This window comes from Borostomias antarcticus, assembly GCF_949987555.1.
Source record: "Borostomias antarcticus genome assembly, chromosome: 13".
Lineage (NCBI taxonomy): Eukaryota > Metazoa > Chordata > Actinopteri > Stomiiformes > Stomiidae > Borostomias > Borostomias antarcticus.
In genome coordinates, this window is record NC_140246.1 from 4137772 (window position 1) to 4149096 (window position 11325).

The 11325-nt window shown below is 49.4% G+C and overlaps 1 protein-coding gene across 2 annotated transcripts in view; it reads left to right on the forward strand.

The window, feature by feature from the left end:
- hmga2 (high mobility group AT-hook 2) overlaps positions 1-11325 on the forward strand; it is a gene marked incomplete at both ends in the record, with an annotated part of 28656 nt that overhangs the window by 3116 nt on the left and 14215 nt on the right. For both annotated transcript variants that reach the window (XM_084447610.1, XM_084447611.1), the window contains one exon: positions 6948-6998. In XM_084447610.1, coding sequence (XP_084303736.1) covers positions 6948-6998 — 51 coding nt within the window. The remainder of the gene's footprint in view (positions 1-6947; positions 6999-11325) is intronic.

Below are 11325 nucleotides of genomic sequence, written 5' to 3' on the forward strand. Positions count from 1 at the left end.
GGCGTAGATGTGTAGGCACCTTCCCGACGTCCCAGAATCCATCACGGCGGTTAATCCCGAGAGGTGGAGTGATAGGAGTGACTGGTAATGCCTTCTGTACCGCACAGACTCACTGAGCTGTTTGCAAATAACGCGACAGGGGGGAAAATTATTTCAAAACATATTAAAATCACATCCACGCAAAAACAATCAAGCCTAATTGAACTGCTGTGCCAACTCGTGTTTATTAGTGTTTATTTTGATGCTTCTCCATATGTTGTATAGTATTTATCTAGCTTGCCTATTACCTCGTCCATACCAGCCCCAGGGTCATGTGCTGCTGGGTTACAGTTTAGAAAATGTAAGTAGAGACAAAGGTATCACTACAAACTGCCCAAAAAGTGCGTTTTGGATCAATATTGAGTAATACTGCGTTCCACTCACCTCAGAAGTCAGAACTCGAAGTTGGGAATGACGTCACACCCGTGTTGACCGCGTTCCATTTACAGCACGTTGAAAAACACACTTTCACCCCATCTTTGTACTTCTAGCCACGTTAGCCATTGTTCGCAATACCAGTTGATAACACATTATGCCGTATTTTGCGCATACGAACACTGTAGCAGCATGTCCACAGATAGAAGTTGGACAGTATAATATGTACAACTGATTTAATGAGACATAGATAAGACAGGAGTGCTTATAAACAGTATTACTACTACAGCCTTCACTTATGGTTGATGGGCGGAGCAGCCATCTTGATTTTGAGGTCGGCGTTGTGGTCGAGTCAGGTCAGGGTAGGGGAGGTTTCCCCGACTTTCTGAGGCAGAAATGCCAGTTCAGGGGGCATTCCAGCCGACATTTTCGCCAGGGAACTTGCAGCATTATAAACAACACAACAGCTTGCATGGTACAAATATGTTTAAACCCTCCACAGTGGATAAAACAATAATGAATGCTTCACGTTTATCTCTTGCCATAATACATTATATGTGGTAATAGCCTGCTATAAGGCACATATATGATCAGTGCTTAATTTGTAATTCAGAAGGTCCCAGAACGCAGCTTATATATGTGCACAGCCGTGCACGAATCATATCCACTTTTCATAACAGCCACTCATCATTTCACCATTTCACAGCACAAACGCCCACTTGCTTAGCTGTGGGGCTCACAGTAACGTCATCATATGCCAAAATGACACCAAAAAGCTTTAAACCACTGGCCAGCATACAGTAGCCTACATCTACCAATACATTCAGACCAGTCTCTAAAAGTCTCCTCACCAACTGCAACGTAGCCTACTCGTGTCATCATCTCCGTCATCCTCTCTCCCTGATTCTAAGTTCTCACATATTCTTCTTCTTGTTCCTAGCAACTTTTTTTTTTTTTACATCCATGCTGGCAATGCTTTTGCTACCTGTGCTATCGCCACCCTGTTCTGCCGAAATGACTTTGACCTGCTTTTGCTTTTCCAACTGATTTGAAGAAATACATTTGACAGTCTTTTTTTGGTCATTTTACCACTTACAGTAGCTCACGACGTAGCCTACTCAAAACGGATCCAATCAAACACCAGCGGTACAGAAGGCATCCCAATCTCGGAGGTCCCGGATCTTGTACTGGCAAGATCTGGCACAAATTAAACCCTGTACAGTATATGATATGATCCACTTGGGGCATACGTCCCAGTCTTGTAAATACCAATGGAAACTGATCATATGAGTGAATCGTCAACACAGGTCATTAGGTTCACCCATTTCAGTCATTAAGATACCATTACCACACACCCACGCCGCCCTATTCTCACAGATTAGTATGATCACCCCTTTAATACCTGTCCTGATGATCCACACACATTTTTTCCATGGAGTGGTCATTGTTGGAACCTGATACAGTGGTCCACTGGGCTAATTTTAAACCCTCCTTCCACCAGTCTAGTCTGGTGTGATGACGCCAGCCCCCCACTAATGATCAGGCCTCGTCCACTACCTCGCCTGTTCATACTGTATAGGCTACACACACATGCACGCACAACACACACACACGCATGCACACACACACCAGCACATGCCGATGTGCTCTCGTGTGTGCTGGCGTGTAAGTGCCCGTCGCGGTCCTCCATTGCAGACATGCAGGACTTGCACACAAGGCTCCGACGACGAGACATGCCAACGCACCGATGATTAATTGAAGAGGGTGTTTTCTTACAGATCATTAAATCCCCTGATTAAAAATGCAGCGTTCCAAACCGAGAGCCGGGATTAAAGTACACAGATTGGCTAGAGGTTGAGGATTGGTCATGGGTCCTACAGCTCCTTATACATATGTCCTTATACCAGAGCCTATGAAGCAGTTATAGATCAGTTATTAGTACCGCCGGTCAAATTCTAACTTCAAGTTAAATAAATCTTAGCCTGATTTCAATGAAGAGTGCTGCTTCCCAAGATTTGGTTTGTTCCATACTGTCAAAACTCTGGGGGAAAAACTGTTTGCTATTTTAAAAATGGAGCGTTACAATACATGTCCTCTGTTCCTCCATACTGTAAACATGCGATGAGTCAGAGCTCTGGTATGGGTGAGGGGTCACTGTGAGGAATGACATGACAAACACACGAGCCGCAGTAAAAGGAGAGGCTGGGGTTCCTGGGCTAGGGATGAGGACAGGGCAGGGACGAGGCTAGGGATGAGGAGGACAGGGCAGGGACGAGGCTAGAGATGAGGACAGGGCAGGGACGAGGCTAGGGATGAGGACAGGGTAGGGCCGAGGCTAGGGACGAGGCTAGGGATGAGGACAGGGCAGGGACAAGGCTAGGCATGAGGAGGACAGGGCAGAGACGAGGCTAGGGATGAGGACAGGGCAGGGACGAGGCTAGGGATGAGGAGGACAGGGCAGGGACGAGGCTAGAGATGAGGACAGGGCAGGGACGAGGCTAGGGATGAGGTAAGGGTAGGGCCGAGGCTAGGGATGAGGACAGGGCAGGGACAAGGCTAGGCATGAGGAGGACAGGGCAGAGACGAGGCTAGGGATGAGGACAGGGCAGGGACGAGGCTAGGGATGAGGACACGGCAGGGACAAGACTAGGCATGAGGAGGACAGGGCAGGGATAAGACTAGTGATGAGGACACAGCAGGGACAAGACTAGGGATGAGGACAGGGCAGGGACGAGACTAGGCATGAAGAGGACAGGGCAGGGATGAGACTAGGGATGAGGACAGGGCAGGGACGAGACTAGGCATGAAGAGGACAGGGCAGGGATGAGACTAGGGATGAGGACAGGGCAGGGACAAGGCTAGGCATGAGGACAGGGCAGGGATGAGACTAGGGATGAGGACAGGGCAGGGACAAGGCTAGGCATGAGGACAGGGCAGGGACGAGACTAGGGATGAGGACAACAGCGTAGGGATGAAACTAGGCATGAGGACAGGGCAAGGATGAAGACAACAGGGTAGGGATGAGACTATGGATGAGGACAGGGCAGGGACGAGACTGGGGATATGGACAGAGTAGGGACAAGACTAAGGATGAGGACAACAGGGCAGGGATGAGACTAGGGATGAGGACAGGGTAGGGATGAGACCAGGGATGAAGACAATAGGGTAGGGATGAGATTAGGGATGAGGACAGGGTAGGGATGAGACTAGGAATGAGGACAGGGTAGGGACATGGTAGTGATGAGGACAAGGCAGGGATGAGAATAGGGATGAGGACAGGGTAGAGATGAGAATAGGGATGAGGACAAGGCAGGGATGAGGCTAGGGATGAGGACAGGGCAGGGGTGAGATTAGGTATGAGGACAGGGACGAGACTAGGGATGAGGACAAGGCAGGGACGAGACTAGGGATGAGGACAGGGACAAGACTAGGGATAAGGACACGGTATGCATGAGACTAGGAATTGAGGACAGGACAGGGACAAGACTAGGGATGAGGACAGGGTATGGATGGGACTAGGAATGAGGAGGACAGGGCAGGGATGAGAGAAGGGATGAGGACAGGGTATTGATGGGACTAGGAATGAGAACAGGGCAGGGATGATAGTAGGGATGAGGACAGGGTAGTTCTCATTAAATATGTGACTCATCATACACTGCCCCCTCTTTCCCCATACAGCATGCATCATCCTGAATTTCGAGTTGTTTCAACACCTCACTAAGTAACCCTTTTCAAGAGCTGAGTTTTGATGACAGTCCATTTGAACACCTGAAGCTTAATTTGATATTTTTGGAAATCATCACAACAGTGGTCACCGTGCCCAAAGCAAATGTTCTCAGGAATGTTTTAATTAATTCATGTTGGCTATTTATCTATTTTCCCACATCTCCTGTGGAAAACACAGTTCCTAAGTCCCTCCCTGCTCCTCCTCCGTGATAGGAAGGAAGAATGAGCTCGCTCTCCCGGTGCTCTCATGAACTACTCCACCTACTCTGAGGCAAACCTTGCGCCACCCTGGCAAATGCACCTTTAGGTGGCATTAAAAAATGTCCAATACGCCTATTTCCTTAGCCTTTGACAATAGCGCAGATGATTTTGCGTGACCATATTCGGCCCCCAAGGAAATGGACAAGACTTAATGCCTACCATATACTTGAAGACTTTTTAAAGACTTAAGTCTGACACCTTCTCACATCTAAAGACAAATGTGTGGAGTTTTTCATCACAGACTGTAATATTTCGCAAAGACTGGGATCTTGCAGGGTCATATTTGCAAGACTACATTTCTTCACTCCATCGTAGTACAAAGTTTGTTGTGTGGTACTGGAGAGAGCACACCTGGTTGTTGACAATGTTCACGTCATTGAACTTCACTTATTTGCATGAGCCAAGACTAAAAACTTATGATAATATTAAACATGTTTGATTTTATCGAGATGTCAAGAAAAAAAAAGACTGATTTAAAACAGCACGGACTGCCACCTTCCAAACGATAAAGACGGTAGCGTGCTCCGACTGTAGCAAAACTCATGAATATATTCCGACATTGGTAATTTTGTCTGCGACAGGGAAATCGGTTGAAAAGTTGGGTGGTTTAAGGGCCAGCAAAGGATGAGCACAGGGTGGTGGTGAGACTAGGGATGAGGACAGGGCAGGGATGAGGGATCGTCATCGGGGTCATGCCTTCTCTTTCATGGCTCGTACAAGTAACGTCACTTTGGGAAAGAAGTTTTGCTACCAGACCATCTATCATAGAGTCAAACTGAAATGATGTTGGGTGAGAGGAGGCTCTCTCTCACACTCTCTCTCTCTACGATAGAGAGACTGTTGTTGTCTCTTAGACTGGGACGATGTCTACAGTTCAGACGCAGGGTCCCCGGGGGCGTCCGGGATCAACTCTGTGCATTGGGAGAGTGGTTATGTGAGCTGAGTGCCCATGGTGAGGAGGAGTGTGAAAGGGGGCTCGGCAGACCCCGGTCATCATCATCAGACCTTGTCCTGGCAGAGAGAGAGAAAGCAGAACCCCGTCTGAGGGTATCTCCCTCCGTCTGTCTGCATGTGCGCCATGGGAATACGGGTGGAATGTATGAAATGCGTGCGCCTCTTCAAATGTTTTGCCGAAGTGCTCCGTGAAAAAAATGTCAACATGAATGTGTTTTTCAGTGGACGGCTGCTCTTTTAGCAAGTCGCTGGCTGATAGTGGCCCTGCTCTCGTCCGTGCTTGGTGGTGAATGATACCTCCGCTAGAGTCTCTCTCTCCTAAAAGGCTTGGTCTTGGTGTGTGTGTGTGTGTGTGTGTGTGTGTGTGTATTTTGGCAGCAACTCCGGGATCTCACGGGACCGGGCCACGATACACACACCACCTGTAGGGGAAATCTCCAGCGGTCTGCGACCCGAGGCGGTTGAGCGTTCTGGGTGGAGGGTGGGGGGGGGGGGGTCGGAGTTAAAGAGGAGAGGTGGTGTCCTTTACCAACCTGACGACCTGCGGGACGGCGCGCTGACCACAGCCGTGCCTCCGGTACCCGGCCCGACTTCTTCGGGTCATCTGCAAAATTCATTACGGCCTTGCGATTTGGCGGGGTCGTGTTTCATTCGGGTCTTTGCCTGGCAAAAGCCTCGGGCCTGGATACGACTTAATATCCCATGAATTATTGAAACGCGTCTTGTCTTGTTAATTGTCTCCCTACTGTGGAGCCATGGCTTCTTCTTCTTCTGCTTCTCATGGATGTAGGAGTTCGCCTGCAGGCTGATATCTCCCACTTCCCACAAATGTCAAATTATTTTGTTGTCTTGGGATCAGATAAGAGAGGTAGCATAATACCTTCCCGAGCTGAGAGCCGGGGGCATTCCTCAGTGGGTATGAACCAGAACAATAAAGGAATGCTCTGTAAATATACTTTGGCTTTGAAATGATAACTTAGTCAGCCTGGCTGTGGCTATGACTGGGCGGAAAGGTATTTGCCAGTCACCGCGAAGGCATTGATGAACGGGCCGCACAATTAGAAAATTCTCCTCGCTCTTTTACAACACGGCTCTTTAAATTAAAGAACATTTTGTCGAGGCTTGTAGTTAACCGGTGGACTTACAAGGGGAGCTTACTGCAGCACGGACCCCGACTGTCCATCAAGCCTCTTATCTGGGAGGTGACTCCGTCGATAGCGGTCTGCTCATTTCCACTTGAATGGCATAAAGTTCGACCGGTGAAATATTACTCTCCGCTCGCTGGGGAGACTTTTGTCGTGTTGAAATGGAGATTTGTTTTAGAATTGTGGAGGGAGGGGGGGTCAGAGGTGTAATGCAGAGAGGAAAGAGAAGACAGGATGCAGAGAGGGGGAATCCCCTCCACGCATTCACAAAACGGCAGTTGGAATGCCACCAAAGAATGTCCGGAGGACAAGATTTTCAATAATCACTTTTGATCGTTTTCTCCATCTGCGTGGAGATGAACTCAAGCGCACACCGATTCTTTCGTACTATTGCCATTGTAAGTAGCAGAGGAGGCTGTTCCTAATCTATGACTGTTTGCTTTACAGAAAGCTGAGGCTACTGGGGAGAAGAGACCTCGAGGGCGACCAAGGAAATGGGTGAGGCTCCTTCATATTTACCTCACCTCAGTTAACTTCACCAACACTGCACACAACTGAGCACTCAACAAACCGTCCGCAAAGCATGAACTATTTAACCATGAAACTATTTTACACATCTCTGAAAGAATGCGGTGGTGGAGTACAGGATCACCACGATGTCCTGCATCATTAGTTTAGGGCTCTCAGATTTGTAGAGATTTTACTAGACTCGTTTTGGATGACTCTGGTCGCTATTTCATGGCCGAAAACACAAAACAAACAAATGCTAGCCATGTCTGATTTTGTGGTACTCTGTTCTGTTGGTTGCTTTAATTATGTGGTTTGAGAGTACATGAAAGGTCCTTACTTTGTGCTGTTGGTTGCTTGCCGTTGTGTGTGTGTGTGTGTGTGTGTGCGTGGTGTGTGTGTGTGTGTATTTGATGGGGGGGGGGGTGATCGTGCAAATGTTTGTGTTATCAGTCAAAGAAAATGTTTATACTTCACACTGACCACAGGAATACTTAAATAATTCCCCAGACAGCTTGAAGCCCTCACTGTTTATCTGCTCAGAAGCGACGTGTTTGATTGATAGTGGAGGGCGGAAAGCCACAGGCGGCTAGAAGTGCCACCAGGAAAACTGCACAGAGATAGTGGGAACGTGAACTTTCTCCTGCATACATGTCAAGCCTATACATTTTTATGTGTCAAGGAAGCCGGGGCCTACAAGCATAGACTAGACTGTGAGAGTCAAGGAGAGTGTATGGAGAGTGTATTTCATATTTGGTCTTAAAGCTCCCGCTTCTTTCACACGGAAAAAAGAGGGGAGCGTGTTGAAGCGAAGGTCGCTGTGTTGAATTACACAGACTTGATGAATACTAAGTATTTCCCCGCTATTCTGCAGTGTCAACATTCTTATCTGCTATATGGTTGTGAACGCAGGGCAGAATGCAGCAGGCCTCGGGTCTGGCTACTAGATTTGTTTGAAGAGAAGGTGAACGGGCGCACTGCTGTTTTTCGGTACGAGGGGTTTTAAAGGCACACGCGGCGTACGGCTTCCGACGGGTTTCTCTTCATGCTCTCTACCGTTGGGCCTCAAAACACGCTGCAGCTACCAGCACACGGGAAAACACTGCATGCATTGTGTAGAAGCATCAGGTCTATTGAGTTATTCACGTATTTCTGAGTCACTGGAATTCAATGGTCATGTTTGGAACTTTGAGAGGAATTCAGCTCAATGAATTCCAACGACATGTAGCGCAAGGAAACCGAGGAGAAAGAGAGAAAGAAAGACAGAGAGAGAAAGATAGACAGAGAGAGAAAGAGAGACAGAGAAAGAGAGAGACAGAGGGAGAGATAGAGAGAAAGAAAGAGAGAGAGAGGAAGCATTCTACGACGCTGCAATATCAGCAGTCATTATCTGGTTGATACGCTGTGTGCTGTCAAAGCGACGGCCGGCTGGATCCATTTCTCAACTCCGGCTGCGGGTGGCAGCCTGTGAACCCTTGGACTGAGCTGATAAAGTTGGTTAAAATTTATTGCAATATTTCCTTTGTAGCGGTGCCTGCAGGGCCCGGCAAGTACACACACCTACGCACCGCGTCCACCCACACACACTCAACGGCCTCGCTGGCCCTCTCTGGCGCTGCCAACGGAGACTAGTCTTGTGTACCGTGGGAGACCGTGGCGCGCACTGATGACCCGTCCTCATGCGTGACTGGGGAACACACTGCGGTGGGGAGAATGGTGGTAAGGGTGTGTCGAGTAAACATTGATTTGATTGGTTAAAAAGTGATGCCGGCACATGTGCTTGGAGGTGTTTTGTTGCTCTGTTGATTTCTGCCAGTGTTGCTCTATGAAAGCCAAGGTAACTTAAGTTTAGGGGGTGGGGGGATAATTTTAAGTGGTAGGGTGTTGTATCTGTAAGCAAACGCTTGGACACCCAAACCGACTTAACGGCGTTTGAAAGCATTCAGAAAGCATGTAGGAACGTTTGAAAGCATTTAGGGACGTTTGAAAGCATTCAGAAAGCATTTAGCGACGTTTGAAAGCATTCAGAAATCATGTAGGAACGTTTGAAAGCATTCAGAAAGCAAGTTCAAGATGAACACTACCTAGTTCAAGATGAACACTACCTAGTTCAAGATGAACACTACCTAGTTCAAGATGAACACTACCTAGTTCAAGATGAACACTACCTAGTTCAAGATGAACACTACCTAGTTCAGTCATTCAGAAAGCAAAGCTGGAACGAGTAAATCACTGAGTGTGTCAAAGAAGCATTCAGGAAAGAGACTCTGTGAGATGAACTCCCAGAGAGGGGGGGGGGGGGGAGATCAGCCTGGGGGGGGAGAGAGAGAGAGGGAGGGGTGGAGGGGTCCTAAGGGAAGTCATCCCGAAAGGGGACATGACACACACTAAGAAGTGCTCATTAACTCACGGACTGCGGTCAGAGGGAGAGACGAGCGAGCGAGTGATTTTGTGTGTGTGTGTGTGTGTGCGCGCGTGTGTGTTTTTTTATGAATGGGACTCAGAAGAGCGCGTCGTCGTCGTCTTTCCGAGGCCCTCCCTCCCCTCCTCCCTCCCTGGCTGCTGTATGGGCCGCCTTGTGAAAGGGCGCGGGTTATGATCTGTTTGGTAGCGCTGGTGTGTCACACACGGATGAAATGGCCAAGGCCCCCCAGAGACCCCCCATCCCCCCCCCCCCCCCAGCGCATGGTCGCCCGCCACACATACAGGGCGGACTTGTACGAGGGCCTTGCCGTCCCTACCCCGAACAAACAAGTCTGCTTTCTTCATTCAGCTACCACTCGCCCTCCTGGAACTAATTATAGCATATCCTTTTTGGCTACAAGGGGCCGATGGAATGTTTTTCTTAGCCTCAACCCCCCCCCCCCCAACACACACACACACACACACACACACACACACTCCCCTCCCCAGCCCCCACCCCATCCCCCTAAATGGTTAATAGCAGAAGGTGGCCCTGGCCACCAGGAGGGGAGAGAGAAAGATGTGTTGAACCATATCTGGCCTGCGGGGGGGGGGAGCTGTGTGTGGAGTCTCGCCACAAGTGAGAGCGCGCGAGCGAGAGAGAGAGAGAGAGAGCGTCTGGGGACGGAAAATCTCAACGATCTGCACCCCCCCCCCCTTTTCAGATGCGATTTCTTCACCTCGCCAAAATAAGGACGGCCTGACTAGACGCTGCGGCGTGCAACTCGTCGGCCAGGTTAGACAGCTTCTCCCTCCCTGTCTATTATATCAAACAGAATAATCGCTGAATGGCACAGGTGCATTCCTGTGCTACGTGAAACCCGAAACAGTTAAAATGTGATTGCGGAGCCCCGGGGTGGAGGCGTGGGGACGCTGACGGGCCTCGGCGGGGGGGGGTGGGGGGGTGTGGGGGGGGTGTGGAGACCCTCGGCGAGAGCTTTTCCCATCAGGTGTGGCGCTACGATAAAGTGACACACGAGGTGAGCAGCCAGGTAAGAGGGTCTGGGAATCACGACCACGGCTCCCCTGTTCATAAGGGAGAGGTTTCACATTTGCATTGTTGTATAGCTGCAGAGAGAGAGAGAGAGAGAGAGAGAGACAGAGAAAGACAGAGAGAGATAGAGATACACAGAGACAGAGATAGAGAGACAGAGAGAGTGAAAGAGAGACAAAGAAAGGGAGACAGAGAGAGAGACAGAGAGAGATAGAGAAAGAGAGAGGAAGACAGAGAGAGACAGAGAGAGATAGAGATAGAAAGAGGGAGGGAGACAGAGAGAGATAGAGAAAGAGAGAGGAAGACAGAGAGAGACAGAGAGAGAGAGATAGAGAGAGAGGGGGGTGGGGGAGAACCGTTCACCTGGCTGGGTAAAGTCTACCTGGGCCAGTCAGGAGGCTCTCCTGACACCTTACCCACTGGGCACCGCTGGCACCTAGTCAAGGAATTCATTGTACTCTTCAGGCCGATAAGAACAAGTCTGACCCCCCCCCCCCCCTCTCTCTCTCTCCCTCCCTCCCTCTCTCTTTCTCAGACCTTGGGAAGTGGAGAGGGAGAGGAATGTTGACATAACAGGGAGAGAGATTTGCTTTTCCAACGACTCCCCACCTTCTGCCGTCCTGAGCATTCTGTACACTGCAAGTGTCGGTTTGTCTCATGTGCTGTGTTTACACACACACACGCACACACACACACACACACACACACACACACACACACACACACACACACACACACACACACACACACACACACACACACACACGCTGAAAGCAGAGTGTGTTGCTGTTCCTGGGCTGTTGTGAACCTGGTGGGCCGGCGTGGCCAGCTGGGCTCACCTCTTATCACCCTCTGTGATGT